The sequence below is a fragment of the Triplophysa dalaica genome, chromosome 10, assembly GCF_015846415.1.
Source record: "Triplophysa dalaica isolate WHDGS20190420 chromosome 10, ASM1584641v1, whole genome shotgun sequence".
Taxonomy (NCBI): domain Eukaryota; kingdom Metazoa; phylum Chordata; class Actinopteri; order Cypriniformes; family Nemacheilidae; genus Triplophysa; species Triplophysa dalaica.
In genome coordinates, this window is record NC_079551.1 from 1,355,753 (window position 1) to 1,378,031 (window position 22,279).

At 43.7% G+C, this 22,279-nt stretch overlaps 1 protein-coding gene and 1 long non-coding RNA gene across 2 annotated transcripts in view; one reads left to right on the forward strand and one right to left on the reverse strand.

The window, feature by feature from the left end:
- LOC130429664 (uncharacterized) overlaps positions 1–22,279 on the reverse strand; it is a 72,253-nt gene that overhangs the window by 49,557 nt on the left and 417 nt on the right. Inside the window, exons 2-7 of the mRNA XM_056758356.1 lie at positions 10,230–10,342; positions 9,940–10,093; positions 6,917–7,077; positions 6,580–6,786; positions 4,170–4,351; positions 67–4,080 (exon numbers count right to left, since the gene is read on the reverse strand). Of these exons, the coding sequence (XP_056614334.1) occupies positions 67–4,080; positions 4,170–4,351; positions 6,580–6,786; positions 6,917–7,077; positions 9,940–10,093; positions 10,230–10,287 (4,776 nt within the window). The 5' untranslated portion in view covers positions 10,288–10,342. The remainder of the gene's footprint in view (positions 1–66; positions 4,081–4,169; positions 4,352–6,579; positions 6,787–6,916; positions 7,078–9,939; positions 10,094–10,229; positions 10,343–22,279) is intronic.
- LOC130429671 (uncharacterized) lies at positions 5,136–21,888 on the forward strand. Its single transcript, XR_008907654.1, has 3 exons — positions 5,136–5,431; positions 19,248–19,376; positions 20,339–21,888. It is a non-coding gene; the product is annotated as an uncharacterized LOC130429671 (long non-coding RNA).

Here is a 22,279-nt window from a genome sequence, read left to right on the forward strand (position 1 = left end):
TGTATGTTTGGTAACTGTTTCAATTATTCTTTCATTATATGGAGGAAGAAGAACTGCTCCTTCAACCTCGCTAAAATCACAAGCAATCTGATCCTCCCGTGTGCTCACTCTGATGATCCAACCTGATTTGTTTGCAGAGGTAGTTAAAACCTTCATCAAAGATGAGTCGAGAACACTCGAGAAAATGCCTAATTTCCTATGATGTTTGGCCTTTGGTAAATTTTTATGAAGAATCTCCCAGGCCAGGACCAAAAAGGAGACACAAGGGTTGTCCGTCATGAATGAAAGTCTTTTTGTTTTGTAGCAAACAGATGCTGGGAGAATGACTTTGGAGGTGGCAGCCACAGGATAACAACACACAATATGGTCCCCAACTTTTATTTTCTTAACATCCTTACCCACAGCTGTGACAATCCCACCGAAATCAAGGGCTAAAAGTTTGTGGTTTTGAGTTGTGTGCTTGTTCCAATAAATTGTCTGACCGTAAGTGAATTCAGAGGTGCTGACAGGAAAGTAGTCTGATGAATGCACACACATTTTACTGAGTTGAACCTCAATGTTTTGTCGCTGAATCGGTTCAACCGAATTGGCCCCTTGTGTAGCTGATATATTTATTATTTCATATGGATCAGATGTTTGCAAGGTGAAGGCTTCATCATCCCACATGTGGACACTTTTTGGTGTGATATTCATGTTTGGCAATGGTGTGTGGATGATTTCAGGTTTGAGAATTGTGCCTTCTTTCACTATCAGCTCTGGATATTTGCTGCAGGGGTATGATGTAAGGACCTGAGCCAATGCTTTGATATCTTCATAGGAAACAGATCCCAAGTCAATCAGCTGAAAGGAGAGTTCTGACAACTCAGCTGCACATGCTCTTGTCATACCCAACAGTACAAACCCAGGACTTATGTAATCCACTAAACTCTCAGAGGACCTATAGGTTATAACTCTGATAGCACCGGGGAAATTATTAGCCTTGAGATATCCAACAATCTTTCTGAAAATTTCACAACAACCTGCCATGTTGTCCAATACATCATCTGATTTAAGAGATGTAAGGTCTGCATCACCCCACATGAACAAAATTTCTTGGAAGTTTTTCCAGACATTTGAAATGTTCAGCTTCGACCAAAGTAATTCAAGTCCACATTCCAACACTGTATTGCTATTTGAGGAACTTATATATTTAGATGCTGGGTGTAGGTACTTTTGCAAACCTTTAGAAATTCCTGTTTCATCAGAAAAGACCAGTGCCTTGATTGATGTATTCAATGTGGAATCTTCAGCCGTGATGCTGATGCTGTTGTGGTAGAAGTATTCGTCAACTACATGAGAACGACTTCCCAGCATTTTGATCTGCACATGGCTGAGCTCAACCAAAACCTTGCCTTGTTTGTTGGTTAAGCAGCCACAAACGTCATAATCATCATCCCCTCTATGTGTTTCCCTCAAATATATAACCATCTCCTCTTGCAATAGTTCAAATACAGTCAAGCTACCTATTTTTGCAGGAAACTGAGGTCTTGGTGAAAGCCTTGGTATTATAGTTCCAATAGTAAGTTGCATCAAGTAATCCAAGACAACAGGGTGAAGGTAATAGTCATGGAGCTGGGACAATAATGTTTTTGGTATCTTCAAAACAGACAAACACTCTCTAAATTCCTCCCCACAGCAAATTTCTGCCTTATTTCTGAAAACTGAGCTGTACTCAAATCCTGCCTGACTAAGATAGTTGTAGAGCTCTTCACTCTTCAGAATTATTGAGCATCTTTTAATGATGTTGTCAAGAGAAATGAACTGCTCTTCAGGTTTTCTGTCTGGTTTTGCCTGTACTGTGCCCGATGCATAGATTGCAGAAGTGGATTGTACTCGAAAGTTGCATGTGTTCTGTCCTAATTTGCCTGACGAATCAAGAATTACTTTCACGTCTGGGTCATTCTGAGTGAGAACACATGGACTCTGGAATGTGACGCTGAGCTGCAGAGAACTGAGTGGGACCTTCGGTTTTGCATACATCATGAAAGCTGCTAGGCCCAATTCAGCATAAAATGCTCCAGGAAGGATAGCAACACCATTATGTTTGTGGTCCTGCAGGAAGGCCACTGAGTCAGATAAAAAATCACAGCTGAAAACTGAACTGTCTGAACTCAGTGGTGTAATTACTGGGTGGTTGCTGGTAGAACTAGCCAACTGGACTTTAGAGGAGAAGACATCTTTCTTCACATTATCAAACTGATAGCGTGGGTGATGAAATGGTTCAGTCTCAAAACCTTTGTAAAACATTTCCCAGTCCACTTTGACTCCGAGCTCAAACAATTTGGATACAACAGCAAGCAATGTCTCATGATCTTTATCTGGCTGTACTGAGGGAAGCACAGTGACATCAGTACCCAGAGTCTCTGTGATGTACCTCTGCAAAGATCTTCTTGGGCCAATCTCAACAAAGATCACATTCCTCTTGTTTTTAGCTGCTGATCTTACTGCTTGTTCAAATGCAACTGGTTCCCTGATATTTCTTGCCCAGTATTCACCAGTAATAAAATCTGAGGAGCACAAACTTTCACCGGTCACTGTTGAGAACAATTCTGTCAGCAGATTGTGTCTCTGTAATGATCCTATATTCTCTTTCACTTTGGGTACAATAGGATCCATCATGTGGCTGTGATAGGCAGCAGGAACATCCAGAATGTGAAGGAAGAGATCTTTTTCTTTGGCTGAGTTGCTTAAATTTTTATGCAATCTGTCAATGTCATCTGCATTGCCTGAAAGGGTGCACGACTGTGGGCTATTGTAAGCAGCCAAACAAACCCTTCCTGAGTAAGATGGAAGGTGTTTCAAGATTTCAGATACAGCCATATTACTGACAACCAGCATCTTTCCTCCTGTCACTGTGCTTTGCAAAGAACTGCGATAGTGGATGACTTTGACTGCATCCTCGAGTGACAACAAACCAGAACAATGAGCTGCAGCGACCTCTCCAATGGAGTGCCCAAGCACAGCATCAGGACTTATGCCCCATTGCCTCAGGACGCAAGATATTGCAACCTGAATAGCAAACAGGAGAGGCTGGACAATTTTTGGATCAGTGAAGTCATCAGATTTGCTTTCTAACTTCTCCATCAGGTTCAAACTTGTGTAGCTCTGCATCAGGCTTTCTATCTTCATGACGACTTCTCTAAAAACAGGTTCTTGTTTTAGGAGCTGCTTGCACATACCAGAATATGTTACACCATTCCCGCAAAACACAAAGACTAACATGGAGTTTGTCTTTGAATGTACAAGCTTTTTCTTTAGCACATCGGCAATTGTCTCTTTAAGGTCTGTCAAGGATGATGTCTGAAATACTTTCCTATATTTGTGTTTTAAGTGACTTCTTCTACAAGCAGCTGTGAACAGTAAAGATTGTAGATCTGTTATATTCCCAGCACTAATCTGTTCTGCAGTATCTTCCATAATATTTCTTAATGATTTTTCAGAGGCTGCAGATATTACAAAGAACTGATGTGATTTCTTGATCTGATCTCTTGGTTTCTTTGACTGCACATACTGTCTGACTAATGCATGTGCATTTGTTCCACCGAAGCCAAAATTATTGACCCCAGCAGTTCTCACTGCATTTTCACTCAGCCATTTCGCTGCTGTAGTGGGGATTTTTAGATTGAGAGATTTAGTGTCTATGCTGGAATTATCTTCTGAGAAGAACACTGAGGGCACAAAGGTTTCATGCTTCATCATCAAAAGAATCTTTATAAGTCCGGCTACACCTGATGCAGATTCTGTGTGTCCAATGTTGCTTTTAACAGAACCAATGATGAGTGGTCCAGATTCATAAGGTCTTGCTTTGGAAATTACTTTCGAAATACTACCTGCCTCTACTTGATCTCCAACAGGAGTTCCCGTCCCATGAGCCTCAATGTACTGGACACTAGTCAGATCAGTGTCTGTTGAGTAGATTTTTCGAAGCAGCTCTTCCTGCTGTATCATGGATGGTTTGGTGATTGGGCTAACAGTGTGGCCATCTTGATTTACTGCTGTTTTGCTAATGATGCCCCAGATATGATCATGATCTTGGAGAGCCTGTCAAAATATGGACCAGATATAGCTATTGCATACAGTTGTCAATAATTCTTATTAAACATGTTTGTTATATCAGTATTTTTGTTTACTTTTTTCAGAGGCTTTAGGAGAACAACCCCACAGCCTTCACCTCTCCCATAGCCATCTGCTTTCGTACTGAAAGGTTTACTGGTGCCTTCAGGGGAGATCATCTTTGCCTTGGAGAGAGCCACAAAGACTGTTGGCTCCAATATGCAGGTCACACCCCCACACATAGCCATTTCACAGTCACCTGTTGAGAGGAATAGAGACAACAACAAAATAAAGTTACATAATTAGTGGTTGGAGGTGGAATGTTGTCACACATAAGGCTGCTAACACAGTTATAGATAGCAACACAACAAAAATAAACGGAGATCTTACAGTCGTGGAACTGAGTAATGAAATATTTGTAATCCTGGACCATAAATAGAACGGGATTATTAGTTGGAATAGCCAACAAAACATTATATGGGTAAAAATGTGAATTTTTTATTTTATGCTTAGAGTGGGATTTATAACAATGTCTTATTTATTACATAAAATAAAGGGTCTATGGATTTAAGTATAAAGAAAGGTTATTAGTCAGGCAGGAACTAGGACATGCATAAATAATATAGCGTAAATATATCAAAACTTTATTTTTGAGAGTGGATGCCTCAAAATTGCTAACAAAATGTCCGGAAACATGCCAAAAACATTCCCCCCTGCTGCTCGCTTCTTGGCATTTTTTCTTCAATATTCTACTTTCGTATTCAAATAGGCTTGACGTCACGGACACTACGTCCATTGTTCATACCGTCTTTGGTATTGTCTCGTAAATAACAATGTGCACAGTGTAAAGACTTACCTCATAAATTGCATGTTTTCGTTTTTTATAGATGTGATGTGTTTGTCCCGTCTATTGTCATGTATAAAAACAATGTGCACTTTGTAAAACATCACTCATAGAGAGTGTCACGGGTAGGGGGTGGAGAGTACACCCCCCCCCCGACTCGAGCTACCGTACCACCAGGAGGAGCTACCCCGCAGGACAGAAGAGGATGGACAACAGGAGATATAATTTACACTTTTTATTTATTAAAAGAATGTCCCCTTTAAAAATCAAGCATCTCTTTCAATCTCTTACGGTGTTTCTCCAACACACATTTGCTCGGTAAGTCCTTTCCACAGGACTGGATTTCAGGAGGAGATGAACTCGATTCAGCGGCTCTAAGACGCCTCTTTCCGTGTTTCTCCAACACACATTGGCTCAGTAAGTCAGGACTGGATTTCAGCAGGAGTTAAACTCGATTCAGCGGCTCTAAGACGCTTCTTTGGCTCCTTTCCACAGGTTTGGATTACAGTCATCAGCAGGTTTTTGGTTTTCATACATTTAATGCGTTTATCATGTTAACTGTCACTTATAAGATCAATTAAAGACGTGATGCATTAGTGCATTCACTTATAAAACTGCATTCTCAGTTTTTAAACAAATAACAAATAACTGATTAGTCTTAAAAGCACTGTCTATAGTCAAACACGATTAATTTTTATTAAAATTACCATGTTTAATGAACATGCTAATGAAGTGTATGAATGCACGGCTTTATTCAGTGCTCCCGTCTCCTCCAGCCCACAGACAACAACAGAGCAGCCTTGTATCTGCAAAGACGTCTGACGTGCTTACGTTTTAACGTAGTGTCTCACGTGGCGCGAGAACGTAAAGTAAGACTAAAGTCACTTCAATTCGATCTGGGATGTTGTTCCTGAACAACGACGTAACTCCATAGATTACCACCATATTATGATGCATCGTTGTCAAAATTAATGATGTAGATACAGTATGAATGTTTCCTGAAACCGTAGTAACTCTGTCGGAGATCAATCGTTTGAACCAAGTTGGTTCAGTAGATGACTCCAAGCAGGTGGTGGAGTAAATACATATACTAATTAATACGTTCATATCGAACTAATGTCAAATTATTACTGTCAATAAAATACATTGCATTTAACGGCGACTTTTGTTGTCTTTATTGTTTTATTTCACAATATTTCATTCATTCATAAGTTTCCTCCTAAACGTCACTCTGCCAAGGGATTTCCCAGGGTCGAAATAATTTCTACATGTACAAATGCAAAGAATTAAAGGTGTCTTTATTTAACGCTAAATGGCGGAAACCAGTGCGTCTATGGGTACCATTCGCGAGGGGAAACCTTGGCCGTTAAAAGGTGACGCGTAGGGAAGGGATACCTTTAGCATCTTCATAGTCATGTAAAAGGCGTTTGATGTGCCCACTTTGATAAGAAGAAGAATACTTTTCGTGCTTGATTTTTAAAGTTCCTAAGGCCTCCTTCTATAGAAACCAACTAATCACCATATAATTGAGGTAAAACAACCAATTATCTGATTGCTAACAAGTCACAGATTTTAAAAATAGAAATTGAAAATTGTAACAATACAAAAATCTAAATGTTCTAGTAGATTGCATTGAAGACTACCTTGTTTTATGGCCTGACAAGCAAAGTGAAGGGCAACAAGTGATGAGGAGCAGGCACAGTCAATCGACAGTGAAGGACCAGTGAAGTTAAATGTGTAGGAGATGCGATTGGCAGCTATGCTCATTGCTGAACCAGTAGAAGAAGAGTGGTTTATGATCTTTGGACTAATCTTCACATTGCCCAACTCAAAGTCTCTGTTCATTAGACCTGAAATAAGAAAGTTCATGTTCAACTAGATGTTTTTGGATGAGAAGACATTAATTACAATAATCGTTCTAAATTCTACACAATAAAACACAACTTCGCAGTGAGGAGGTAATTATACTAGTTACATTACCCAAAAACACTCCTGTACTTGTTCCACTGGCCTTTTCCATTGGTATCCCAGCATCCTCGAGGGCTCTGTATGTGCACTGTAGCAAAAGTTTATGCTGAGGGTCCATGCAGGATGATTCAGCTTCAGTGATGCCAAAGAACTTGTAGTCAAATTCATTTAAACTAAATAAGGATAAACAGGTTTAAAATATGTAGATATTTTATACATTTGAAACGATCTTAATTAAAAAACGTACTATAGCATGAGCATTTCATGGAATATTTTGTAGCATCCTGTATTTAAATGGTAACGTATATATTTACATAGTCCTATTCATGTCTTTAATTCATTAAAGCGGCAGTCCGCAAGTTCTTTTGAGTAAAAATGAGTTTAAACCAATTATTGATTAAGTACACGAAAGAACGATGTTTAAAACTCTGTCAATACCCTCGCTGGACTCGGGTCGATTCTTCAGAAAATCCTTTTTTTTAATGCTTTATTGAACATTTTGTCACAACAAAACAATGTTACAACAGAAACTTAACATTGGATTAATGAAAACAGAGAAAGTCTATGGTAATTTCGTCACGTTCGTGCAAGTCTGCGCATGGATGCGAGTGACAGGCGGTTTCACAACTGCTGGGGAGGATTTCAATCAACGTTTCCTATTATTTAATGCAGCTTTTATTAATTTTACTTATAAACACCAAGCAGTGTTGACATCTGGGGATTCATCATTTGTGAAATGAAGAAAGAACGAAATGATGACAGTTTACAAAGAAACAGGGAATGTGTTTACTTGTGATAAAACCAGAATTAATATGGGCAAGGCATTTCAAAGGTGACGGGAACTCCGTGATCTGAAAGGATTGTAAACGGATCCAGACATCGCTTTATTTCTTCTGAGCAGGAAATAACTTTTTAATATTTTAATAGACACAAAACCGTTGCGCACTTGTTGTGTTAATACAGAAGGGAACTGTTTCGTCGCTTGTTCTTTCTCTCTTTGTTCATTATGATAAATGTATTTAAGACCTATTATAAGGGGATATTATCTGGAGATCTCGTGTGATTTTGAAATTACTTTACCTCCCCACATCTGTATTTCATGTGGCGCGAATTGGCACGGATTTACGGATTCATATCCCTGATATGATGGCAAGGCTTTGCATATAGTTTATATAGTTGTATGGTGTATAATGATTTATGACCGTGCCTGTCAGCATTTGAGACCCGCGTTCGGGGATCTTCTAACAGGTGTTATGCTGAAAAATGCACCCCTGCCAGATTATGCACCCCCTCATCCCCACAATGGTTAGGGTGAGGATTGGGTGTTAGGGGAGGGGAGTGGTTAGAATTAGCCAATCGGACAGCGTGTAGTTGAAGGGGGTGCTTAATCTGGCAGGGGTGCATTTTTCGGCACAACACCTGTTCACTTCACGGGAGTTTCCATGAGAAATAACAAAATATTTACCAGGACCTCACTTCAACACAGCCTCCATTTGCGCTATTTGTGTCTGTTTATGTTCTTATTAGTTTTGTGTTATATCATCTGCCATGATATGTGTGTTTATTATGCGCTACTGGTGTACAGTGAAGATTCTCACCTTGGCACTGTCACAGGCCACTCAGAACATCAGACTCATCCGCACATCTGAGCAGTGCCGAATCACAACTCGCGTAAATAATTACCTCCGCACATCACATACAGTAGCGATTACAAACTGAGATGGCGACGATGAGGCCAATCCTACGGACACAATTTCTCTAAAAATACGAATGTGTTTTAAGTGCATTTTTCATCAGGCGCTAATTTGCAGTAATTTAAAAGAAATGCGGTAGAGGACGGTCTATTTCTTAAAGCAGAAATGAAGGCAAAACAGATCCGAGATAAATGTAAAAAGAAAAGTAGGCCTACCGTGTGGCAGCGTTTTAGCGAAGTTGTTAATAAGGATGAATCAAGTACTGGGTATGTAATATGCAACGACTGTGAGACAGGTACATCGAAATATCGAAATATTAGATTTAACTATTTAAAGACAAAGAAAGTGCTAGAAAATTTACTGAATAATTTAAATGACGTCCGGGTCTGGTGCGGATATCTATATCAGAGAAAATTATACGTTCGGGCGGTTGACTCGCTCTCGTTTCACACTTGTTTTGTAAAACCATTCCTTGCTGCTCTAATGCTGTGAACGACAGGTTCAATGTTCATAAAACATGTTAAAAATAAATGAATAGTTACATTTATAAATAATGTAGATTATAAATAGTATGTTTTGCCGTTATTAACGTAACAGTTAAATATGTCAGGTCAAGAAAGACTGATTTGACCGTTAAGTGAAATCAAGAAAATGGGTCTTTATATTATTTTTAACATTTTTAAGGAAATAGTCTTTAAGTTCAACTTAAAATGTCAGGAGATGCATTGTTGACATCACTGTTAAACATACACTTCCAATAAAGCGAGTGTTGGCAAAACCGATTGTCATTTTTATGTTGAGACAGCGGGGGTGTTGGCGGCAGCAGCTGAATGTAACTGATAAAGTAACGAGTAATCTAACTTAGTTACTTTTAAAATCAAGTAATCTTTACACTAACTAAGTTACTTTTTAGAGGTATAATCAGAAATCAGATTACTTCTTCAAAGTAACTGTGGCAACACTGCTTATATGCATGTTCACATAGTTAGGTTAGGTGTGACACTGTGTTATCCGCTGTGTAAAATTTATGTTCAAAGGCTAGTTAACAGTTCGGTTTTAATATGATGCTGTGTTTAAGGCAACCAGACAGTGATTAAGATAATATAAGGTTGGATTTGATGACTTAGACACTCAACTGAGAAATTGAAAAAACGTATAATGAAGATATTTACTTTCATGCTGTTTAAACAACCTTTGTCCAATATCTCCATGAAAACACATCAAAACTTTTCACAAATTTACAGCTGACAGAAATCACAAATCGTTTTATATTGTCACATTTTATAGCTATATTTAATGTATTAATTTATCCACAAAATCTTTGAAGGAAATAAGTCATACCCATCAATAAGTGCTGCTTTTGCTGTGTACGTTTTTCCCGGCTTACTGTCATCTGAATCGTACCATTGACTGAGGTCAAATCTGTCATTTGGTATTTGTACGGCACAGTTCTTTCCATTAATAAGGACCCTCCAGAAGTTTTCAAGTCCCTCACCTGAAAAATATGAAATTTTCAAATGTCAAATTATACAACTTCAGATGCCTATAATCCTTTTAATAACGTATTAATTTAATAAAATCTATAATTTATACAACTATTAGACAATTATTAAATTATTTTAAGAATGTACCTCCTGGGAAATGGCATCCAATGCCAATAATAGCAACATCTGAAGCATCATCATCCATCTTGTTTCTTGAGGCTCATGTGCTGTTTAGCTGTTTATTTTCCTGTATGATTAATCTGACAACAAAACTGCATTGAATATAAATCAAACAGAAACAGTTTATCGATTATAACAAACAAAAAAACTAAACACAATTATACCAAATACCATAACCAGTGAAATGAAACTTACTGGAATACTCATTTTGACCGTTGTTGAAATGACGGAGTCTAGTCTTAACCTGTATATATACTACCTATCTTTATCAACAGTTCCTAAACCTTTCCTACATGTCACCCATTTTGATTCTTCACTTCCTGACCTTCATCAAAGAAACCACGTGACTGCAAAATATACTTTCTATGTGATTTTTCATCGCAGCCATTATTTTTCCACAATATGAGAAACGCAGCCACGCACACAGAAAAATGTAACTCATTGCCCTACACTTTATTAGATGATACACAAACATGTTTATTTTGTTTGAACATTTTGATTACACTGTTAGAAAAAGAGGTACAATACAGGTTCCCTTTCTGTCGGTCTCTCGACGTTGTGTCGAGAACGACAGATGGGGTTCGCCCTTGAGAACCAATCAACTCTGACTACTATAGAAAAGGCCAATGAAATTTGGCGAATGCAATTTGCATGCCGGGCTCCGCCCCCGGAAATCCGGTATAAAAGGAGGCCGGCGTGCAGCATTCACTTACCTTTTGTTCTTCAGAGCCATCGCTCATGAGTACAACTCAGGATTCAATCCTCTACAACTACACGCTGGTGCTACGACGTGTTACAGCGGATCGTCCCTTTCTGCAGCGACCTTCCCCTGGGCGTCTCGGCGGTTCCGGAGGTGTTAGAGATTTTTTCTAAAAGTCCTTTTCAGGACTGACTGAGCATTCTCCAGCGCGGCATGTCCCGCTGTTCTCTTGGGTGCGGCACCCTCATCGAGGAGGGGGATGGACACGATCGCTGCATTAGGTGTCTGGGCGTCCAGCACACTGAAGCAGCGTTCGTTGACACATCTGCCTGCACTGCGGGCAGATTGTCATTCAGAAGTTGCGGTCACGGGTGGCTGTCTTCCTACGGGAACCAGCCACCATTTCGTCTGCTACCCGGGCTGTGACATCTGTGGCTACGGCCCCGATGACCACCCACGTTAGCAGCGTTAGTGATACGGGGAACTCTGCGAACGTAAACCCGCCAGCCAAGTGCTCACGGGCCGATCGCACCCCGATTCGCTCTTCTGAACGTTCCCCAACCGGCGGTGGCATACCGTTCGGATCCTCACGCACACACTCGGAAACGATGTGTGACGTAGATGAGATGTCGCTCGCAGCATCGGAGGGAGACTGGCATCCGACTCTGCCGAATCCAAACTCCACCCCCAGCGGTCGAGTTCAGGAGGAAGCAGAAGTGATGTCATCCGTGCTAACCCGGGGATACGTGGTTCCCGAGGTCGGTGCGCGGTGCAAACCGCGCCCACCCCGGGTGCCATGTTTTTCCCGGAGGTGCATGAGGAGCTGTGTAAAACTTGGAACGCTCCTCTCACGGACCGTTCCAGTGAAACCAGCTCCGGCTCCCTTACTTCCCTCGATGGTGAGGCAGCCAAGGACTGCGTCGAGATCCCCCGGGTGGAACGTCCGCCTGCGGTGCACCTGTGCCGCGGACGGCTACCACCTGGGGGGGGATCGACCACTCCTACCGTCCAAAGCACGTAAGACTTCGGCATCACTGGTGTCGAAAGCTTGCGATGTTGCAGGCCAGGCTGCCTCCTCTCTCTATGCCTTGGCCATCCTGCAGGTCCGCCAGGCCAGGGCGTTGAGAGGGCTCCACGAGGGTAAGGCCGACCCGGGTATAATGCAGGATCTCCGTGCCACCGCTGACAGCGCTCTACGGGCGACTAAGGTGGCGGCACGGGCCCTGGGTCGGACGATGTCCACGGTAGTGGTCCAGGAGAGACACCCCCGGCTATACCTTGTGCAGAAGAGTGACAGCAAGGAAGTCCGCTTTCTTGATGCACTCATCTCGCAGGGTGGGTTGTTGTAACACCGTCGAGGACTGCGCTCAGCAGTTTTTTGACGGCGAAGCAGACAGTGGCAATTAACCACATTTTTTTCACGCCGCGACTCGGCCGCCTACAGGCCTCCGAGATCTCACGTGACATCTGCTTCCCTGCAACCCAGGACCCTTTCGACATCGGCTCCGGTTCCTGTGCCCCCACAGGCGGCACCCCGGAAGCAGAGGTCGAGGGGGAAACCTCCACCCCGTCAGCAACCTCCTCGCGAGAAGGGACACTGACGGGAAGACCCCAGGGAGAACAACATCGGGCCCGAACCTTCACAGCCACGGCTCTGATCGGTCGGTACGGGACGACTCCTGCCTCGTCACCAAAGCCGGGCCCTTGTTAGGGCTTGGCGCCCACTTACTCACTGAGTTTTCTGTTCTCCCCGGGTTTACTTGCAGCCGATCGCACACTCCACTGGACTGTGCTCGGCGAACCGACCTCACACCCTGGCGAGGCGTGAGGTCGTACACATATACGACAGCCGTCACCACTCTCAAACCGACAGTGCGTGCCGTTGTCCCGCCAGGCAGGTAAGCAGGCGGAGCAAAAACCTTCCCTCCGGGGACTCCCCGCGACATGGTTAGCTCCGCCAGCCGACGAACCACCCCCCGTGGGAATGATGAAGCAGACCGTCCCCTTGGTCACCCTGTCACAGTCCCTGGGAGCTCGAGAGCTGCCCACACTGTCTCGCTGGCTAATGAGGGCGGTCCGTCTTGGTTACTCGATCCAGTTCGCCAGAGACTCACCCAAGTTTCGGGGTATCATCTCTCCCTCTGTCAGAGGCAGGGACGCCTCCGTACTTCGGGTAGAGGTCACCACCCTTCTGGCAAAAACAGGCATCGAGTTCGTCCCTCAAAACCAAGATGTTCAGTGGGTCACCACCCGCACTTCATCGTTCCCAAGAAAGACGGCGGGTTGCCCCCAAAGGCTGCGTACCCTGAACAGAGCACCTTCACAAGCTGCCATTCAGGGTGCTCACACAGAGGCGCGTCCTGACATCTATGAGGTGTCAGGATTGGTTCGTGGCAATCGACCTGAAGGACGCTTACTTTCATGTCTCGATCCTCCTCGACACCGGCCGTTCCCACGGTTCGCGTGCGAGAGGCGGGCATATCAGTACAGAGTCCTCCCTTTCGGTCTGTCCCTGACCGCCCTTTCTCCCTGAGAGGAGGAAGGCGAGCGGGTACTAAACTATCTCAGCGACTGGCCTATCTTGGCACACTCGCGAGATCTGTTATGTACACAAAGGGACCTGGTGCTCCGGCACCTAGGCCGATTGGGACTCCAGGTCAACCAAGAGAGGGGCAAGCTCTCCCCAGTGCAGAGCATCCTCTTTCTCGGTATGGAACTCAGCTCTGTCACCATGTCGGCACACCTGTCCGCAGTTGTGCCCAACCAGTGTTGAACTGTCTGAAATGAACATTTTAGGCAGACAGCGGTCCCCCTGAAACAATTCAGAGGCTCCTGGGACACATGGCGTCCTCGCGGGCTAATACCCCTCGAGTTGATGCACATGACACCGCTCCAACACTGGTTTCAGAGTCGAGTTCCGAGGAGAGCGTGGCACACCGGCAGCAGGCGCATGGTGATGCCGCCCTGCTGCCGACGCACCATAACCCCTAGTCTTTATGACTTTTTCGACGGACTCAGGTCCCTCTGAGCAGGTTATGAGGCAGGTCGTGGTGACGACTGAAGTCTCCCTGCAGGGGTGCGGTGTAGTGTGCAACGGGCACGCAGGTGGGGTGTTGGACGAACCCCCGCCTGCGCTGGCATATCAATTGCCAAAGAGTTGTGGGCTATGCTACTTGCACTGAGCAGGCTACGGCCTCTCGTGCGAGACATGCACGTGCTGTTCCGAGGACAGCACTATAGCTGTAGCGAATACAGATCGTCAGGGTGGCGTTCGCACACAGCAGCTAAACACAACTTGCTCGACGCCTCCTCCGGTGGAGTCAACAGGTGACTCGTTCCCTGCAGGCCACACACCCCGGGCAAACTGAACTAGACAGCCGACGTGCTTTCTCGCCAGTTTATGCCTCGTGGAGAATGGCGACTCCACCCCCGTGCAGTCCAGCTCATTTGGAGGCTGTTCGGGTAGGCCCAGGTAAAACCTGTTCACCTCCCGTAACACCACCATTTGCCCGCTTGATAGTCCCTGCCCTCGGCACGGATATCCTTGCGCACAGCTGGCCGCGGGATGGGCGGAAGCACACCTTCCCCCCCCCAGGAGCCTTCTTGTACAGACTCTGTGCAAGGTCAGGGAGCAGGAGCACCAAGTGTTATTGGTTACACCACACCGGTCTAACCGCACTTGGCCTCAGAGCCGATGCTCTGGACAGCGACTCCCCCTGAACCATTCCCCTGACAGAGGACCTGCTCTCTCAGGGCAAGGACACGTTCTGGCATCCCAGATCAGACCTCTGGAACACCCATGTCTGGTCTCTAGACGGGACGAGAAGATCCTAAGATGGCTACTCCCCCTATACGGCTGAGACCATCACCCAGGCTAGGGCCCCATCTACTAGGCGGTTACACGCCTCTAGACGGTGCCTCTTCTCGTCCTGGTGTCTTTCTCAACGAGAAAGACCCACTGAGGTGCTTGATCAGGATTGTGTTCCCCTCCTCACGAGACTGGAGACTAACATCTCCCTTCCACACTGAAAGTGTATGTAGTCGCTATTGCCACTCATCACGACTCAGTCGGTGGAAAGTTTCTAGGGCAACACGACCTGGTCACCAGGTTCCTAAGCAGCGAGAGGGCGGAATCCGCCTCATCTCCGCTCCATACCCTCTTGGGACCCTAAGTGGTCCTGGGGAGCCTCAGGGCCCCCCAAAGAGCCCCTCGGAGGTTCCGATCTTCCTCATAGAGTAAGACGGCCCTCCTGACGGCGCTCACTTCTTTCAAGAGGGTAGGGGACCACCGAGCATCCTCCGTGTCCCTGGATTGCCTTAAACTCGGCCCTGGAAACTCTCACTTTATCTTGAGACCCAGGCCCGGATGCGTGCCCAAGAAGTTCCCACTACTCCCTCCGGGGCGAAGTGGTGAACTTGCAGGCGCTCCCCATAGGGGAGGAAGACCCAACCCGATTAGTGTTGTGTCCAGTACGTACTGGACCGCACGCAGAGCTCTGAAGCTCTGACCAGCTCCGTGTCTGTTGGAGGACAGCAGAAGGGGAAGGCTGTCTCCAAACAGAGGCTGGCGCACTGGGTCGTGGACGCCGTTACGACGGCATTCCGATCTCAGAATCTCCCATGCCCATTGGCAGTGAGGGCTCACTCCACACGGAGTTTAGCCACCTCCTGGACACTGGCAGAAGCGCCTCTCTAGCAGACATCTGTAGAGCTGCGGGTTGGGCTATGCCCAAACACCTTCGCAAGGGTTAACAACCTTCGCGTAAACCCGGTGTCAGCCCACGTCCTGCGTGGCGACATGTAGGACTGGCATCCGGGGGGGCGTATGCCTGCGAAAGCACCTTCCCACCCTCTAACAGGTTGGGTCAGTGTGCTATTTACCTTTTCTTCTTACCCGAACACATCGCTAAGAAACTGGTACCTCACCAGCCTCCCTTCTTACCCAGACACTGGTTAAGAATAGGCATTCCATCCTTCACCAAACAAGCACCCCCTGGGGGCTGGCTGGGCAGAGCAGCCTTCTCCCTTAGGCCGGGATACCATGTGAGCTATCACAGATAGCTCTAACCGGACCTAGTGCCACCGGACGTCTGTAACACCCCCTCCGTGGGCTGTTCCGTCTGATGTATCCTCATGAGAATGGTTCCCACTCCTGGTAACCCATGAGCTTCCCCAGGTGGGCCTCCACCTCGCGGTTAACTACTCAGTCCGCACGTTCCATGCGTTCTCTTCCAAGGACGAGACCATACCTATATCCACCATATTCCTCCCCACGGGTAGGAGGTGGCCTCTGTAGCGCTTCTCTGATTAAGAGTCGCGCTTACCCGGTGTAAACTGATCTGGATGGCCTCTCGCCTATAGAGAGCTAAGGCCCCGTCCGTGAAAGTTACCGGTCAGGGCTGTACCCATCTTTCTCCAAGAAAGCTCTGGAACCCCCCGACCACCACACTGGAAGGTTACAGTCTCACGAAAGCTTCGAGATGACACGCCCAGGCTTGTTACCGTCGCTTCGCTAGAGATTGTGACGCGATACAGCGTTGTGGCGTTTTCCATAGGCAACCCCATCTGTCGTTCTCGACACAACGTCGAGAGACCGACAGAAAGGGAACGTCTTGGTTACGTATGTAACCTCAGTTCCCTGATGGAGGGAACGAGACGTTGTGTCCCTTATGCCACGAACACGTATCGTATTCTGCTGCAGTTTGAGAGGTCTCAGGCTCTTCAGAACAAAGGTAAGTGAATGCTGCACGCCGGCCTCCTTTTATACCGGATTTCCGGGGGCGGAGCCCGGCATGCAAATTGCATTCGCCAAATTTCATTGGCCTTTTCTATAGTAGTCAGAGTTGATTGGTTCTCAAGGGCGAACCCCATCTGTCGTTCTCGACACAACGTCTCGTTCCCTCCATCAGGGAACTGAGGTTACATACGTAACCAAGACGTTCATTTTTGTTCCCCAAGGTACAAACTTTGCATATGTTCCCCTAAAAAGTACAAAAATGTATCTTTAAGGTACAATTATGCACCTTCCATTGTACAATGGGCTTTCCGAGGTGTAAGGTACATATTTGTCCCTTACATATTTGTTTTAAATGTAAAATAGCAGGAATTAGTGAATGATGAAAATGTCATCTCTCAATATGGAAACACAAGTTAACCTATACTATCAAACTCAATAACTCAATAATTGTTAAACCAAATTAATTGAAAAGTTTTGAGATATGGGCAAAATAAATCAGAATGTTTTTTTTTCTTTTGTGCGTGTGTGTCTAGTGTCCCTTTGAATCATTTTTAATCATGTTAATGAGGATTATGTAATTATTAATTTTCACAAACAGTATTAAAGAATTTGATTTTCAAACCCTTTACACTATTTATATTAGAATGAAACAGACAAAAAATTGTTCTATTGAAAGGATCTAGCTACAGGCCAGAGCTCGACTCGGCGGAAGCATAAATATTGCAGCGCGGAAGGATACATGAGTGAATCGACAGTGATTCCAACTGTCAGTCTCTGTGGTCTCAGAGTTTGTGGTGTTAATTCAAAGTTGGAAGTTAACTTAACTTTTACTGTTAATGTAAACGCTAGCTAAGTTCATACTCTGTCAACATTAGGTTGTTAGACTCGACATTGACGATTGACATTGTTAACGTTAACTAGTTAGTTAAAACATTAGCAGTATTATGTCTCATATTGCCATTCCACATACTATTATTATAAGTACTATCTTAGCTACAGTTCACCTGTCATGATTCCACTATCATGTCATGTTTATTTCGTGTTATTTGAGTGGAGTCATGGAATATCCTATCTATGGTTTTATGTGAGATTGAATGTTTCTTTCTCGTGTCTCGTCATTGTTCCATGCATCACGTTCCTCGTCAGCCTCTCCTTAGTGTTAATCCCCAGCACCTGTTGCTCGTTATGATCCTGTGTTTGTTCCCCTATAAAACACCCTCGTGTTCTTTGTCTTGTGCTCGTGCATTGTGCCTGTATGCTGTGTGTAATACCTGGTCCTCGTCTGAGTTGCTCTAAGTAAGTGTCAGTTCAGTGTCAGTTCAGTGTCAGTTCAGTGTCAGTTCGCAGTGTCAGTTCGCAGTGTCAGTTCGCAGTGTCAGTTCGCAGTGTCAGTTCGCAGTGTCAGTTCGCAGTGTCAGTTCGCAGTGTCAGTTCGCAGTGTCAGTTCGCAGTGTCAGTTCGCAGTGTCAGTGTGCAGTGTGCAGTGTCAGTGTGCAGTGTCAGTGTGCAGTGTCAGTGTGCAGTGTCAGTGTGCAGTGTCAGTGTGCAGTGTCAGTGTGCAGTGTCAGTGTGCAGTGTCAGTGTGCAGTGTTTGTTTTTGTATCCAGTTTTAGTTAGTCAGTGTCCTTGTTTATTGTTAAAGTTATATATATCCCTGTCCTGTTTTACCCCATTGTGGGTTTTTGTTTTGTTTATTGTTTAATAAATATCTTTGTTAACCCCTTCATCCGCCTTGTCTGTGCCTGCACTTGGGTTCTCCTGCCATGTCCTTGTCTTCCACCCACGTTCATGACATCACCATCGAGCTAACGTCAACGTTAGCTATAAAACGACTGCGTCAGAGTTGGATGTGAAGCGTTTTTGCCGCCGAAAAGTATTTTGTTCTGACTTAATGTTAGCTAGCTGGACTGCGTCAGAGAGGAACGGATAAAAAACGTTTTTGCCGCCCAACAGTTTTGTTCTGAAATTCTTTATTTTTTTAAAAGTCTTTATTTTCTCGTCAAACTGTCTTTCGACCATCTTCGTAAGACTAACGTTAAATTACAACATCAGGTTAACTGACAGATCCGACCAACGGTTAACCTCCCTTTCGAGTAGCAATAACGTTAACATTACTAACGTTAGCTGCTGTTTTAAAAATAAACCGATTACTATCATTAATGGTTTTAACTTATTTCAATACTTTCCCCGCTGTCCCGGAAAAAAATAAGATGGGCCTAACGTTACATTATATTAATATTCAGGGCTGTGTGTGAGAGAGAGACCCAATTTTAGCGTCTCTAATGAGGTAACGTTAGCTACGCCTAAATACTTTCAATGTGTTATATGGATATTAGGGCTTCTCAAAGTCCGGACCAAACGGCAAGCCCAGACCTCTAGAAATGAGGGAATATACCCAATGAATCAAACGATCAAAACTCTTTTTTTTTTTTTTTTCCATTGACTTACGTAAACGTTACATTCTGACATAATGTGCCTTTTTAAATTGTTGTATGCTGTTACCACTATGGTTGTTAACATTGCTGTTTTTCTTTTCTCTATTGTCTAGATAATGAAGTTGATGGAGAAGCAGTGGACTATGGATTGACTGAGAGGATGGTTTCATCCCTCTTTGAAGGATCGTTTAAGAAGCAAGCAAAATTCAACCGATTTGTTCAGCAGTGGAAAGAAACCGCAGGTTAACTTGTGTTTCTATATTGAGAGATGACATTTTCAGCATTCACTAATTCCTGCTATTTTACATTTAAAACAAATTTGTAAGGGACAAATATGTACCTTTCACCTCGGAAAGCCCACAATGTACAAAGGAAGGTGCATAATTGCACCTTAAAAGTGCATAATTGTACCTTAAAGATACATTTTTGTACTTTTAAGGGTACATATGCTACACTCGAGCCTGTCCCGGTACATTCAGAGAAGGCTACACCGGAATCAAGGTACCGGTAACAGTAATGTTATGTCATTGTTATAACGTTAGGCCTAAGTAGAACCATGGAAAATAACTCTATATCTCATAGCAATATAATATAGCTTTAAGGTTACCACTGAATAAGTTTTTTATCTGGATCTGAATTCACCCGACTCTGGTAGTTTAATGTTTAACTACATTTTCCTGATGATACTTGCACACTTTTAATGAAGTACGTTTACTCTGCAGGACTTTAACTTGTATTGTTACTGTGTGGTTAATTTGCTAATGTAGTGGGATTGCCCCTTTAAGAGTAGCCTGCGTGGCCCTTTTAAAAATAGAGGGTCATTAAGTGGGTGGGTACGTCAGGTAATCAAGTACCTATATAGATTCAGGTGAGATTAAGTGCGTCATGACATTGCATCGATGTGATCTGTTCGTGTTGGTCTTGAATCTCCTTCACTCCTCGAGAAAGGTAGGCTCTGGTAAACTGGTGGATCATAGACGGGAGGGAAATATAAATCTAGAATATGGGTGTTCGTAACTTAAGTCACATGCTTGCTTGATGTAATTTTCGATTAGTCGGGTGTGTCCAGACATTGCTAGGGAGCATGTGTGAGTGCGTGTCTTGCACGTGAAAGGTAATCTTATGTTTCCCTTACCCGGTTTGTGTGACTATAAATCTGAGAGGAGTGGGGAGGGAGCAAACGAAAATGTTATTTGTTTTTCAGAAGTTGCCAGTTGCTGTTTTGCTGTGGTTAAAATATCGTTTCCTGTTTGGGGACGCGGGATTCTCTTGTTGCATCGAACGCTCGTGATTGCATGGAATGCTCGCGATCGCCTTGAACGTTTGCCTTGAATGTTTGTACAACGCACACGTTGGATACGACGCCTATATAACGCTCATGTTGGATACGCTCTAAACCCGTGGCTGTGGAATCTGGCGCCATCGGGGCTCGCTCATATCGCTGGCGGATTTTCCTTTGATTTGAGTTCATTCAGTGTGTGTGTGTATTTGGTTTAAATGCGTGTGTAACAGAGGGAAATTTCAATTTCGTTTTGTTACGCTGCTTTATTGTATTATCCTTATTATTATTATTATTAAGTATTGTTTATTGACCAATTTATTTAGTTTTTTTCTTTATTTGGGCTGGTTGTATTCTTTCGTTGTCTCGCTTGACATTTATCCCGCTCTATTTTGGGAGTTGAATAATTGTGGTTTATTTGTTGTGTTGCTTTTTTTTGACCTTGGTTTATCTGATTGTGGTTGAGTGGGTTTACAGTAATTATATCTTTTGGTTTTGGTTAGGTTGAAGTGTTTGAGTTGCATTTGTTTTGTTTTCTGAATGGAGTGGTGAAGTGTTTAAAGCGAGACATAATGTGAAAGGAAACCAACTGTACTTTTATTTGTTGTGAATCGTTTTTTTGTAAGTATAGTTTTTTTCTTTTCTGGGTGCGGTTGGCCAGTGTATGGGTGGCCGGCCCAAAGGAAACTGTCTGAACAAAGCTCGGTGGGATGATTCCTTCCTATTTATTAAATTTGATCATCGATGCTGAGCTTCAGGTGTTTTTTTTAATAATTTGAATAAATACATTTTAGTTAGTGGGTTTGTCTCTGCTCGTCCTTTTCATTTGTTTGAAAGCCTGTAATTGGGGAGGCTCAGAAATTGGGGTCTGAGTACGGGCTTTACCAGTGTAAGTTAATGATCGTCAGTCATACGGTCACACTAACATTTTAAGATTATTGTTTTATTTCATCATAGTCATGCCATCCCATCATCAGCCTTCCCAGCAGCTTTCATCATTCCTAAACTTCCCAGAGATGTTCAGACAAAGTTGGACCAAAAACCGCCATGCAAAATGGAGAGATCCGATCACAACAAAATCATAAGAACATTGTATGAAACCATGGCCCTGATCAAAATGTAAGTTTTGCAACCCAACTAGATCACGGCATTTGAGTTATTAATAACTTGTATGATGTTACATTCGTCACCTTCTTTTGCATCGCTGTTTCCGGTTTCCGACCAATTATGACTATGTGAAAGTGTGTAAGGCCCTGATTTTGAAATACCATTTCTTAAAGGACAAAGAAGGCATGGTTATGTTATTCCCTGTATCTATTATCTGATATCGCTGTTCATTTTGTTTTTGGAGTGGCAGTATGAAGTTGTCAATTGGTCACTTCTTAAAAAATGTATTTTTTTTTTTAATGTTTTTTTATATCAGACACAACATCCTAAACATTGTGGGATTTTATTTTGGGATGTTACATTCTATGGTTGTGAGATGAATTATTATTGAATCTGTGAATTAAACTGTTTTCCATATATGGACTAAAATAAATGTCTAAAATTCAGTTAGTTGTTGTTGTTTGCCTTTATTTTCTTTCACTCCTTAAGGAATAAAAAGGAACTTTTTTGCCACCTAAAGGTACAAAATGGCTTTGTCACTGGGGCGGTACCTTAATGGGACAAAATTGTACCTTTTTCCAGAGGTACTTTATTGTACCTTTGTCTAAGGTACATTATTGATCCTCAAAGGTACAGTATTGGCCCTTAGAAGGTACAAACAAGTAAGGTACAAATTTGCTCCCCTGACTCAAGGTACAATAATGTACCTTTGAGGGTACCAGCCCAGTGACAAGCTTTTGTTCCTTAAAGGTACCGTTT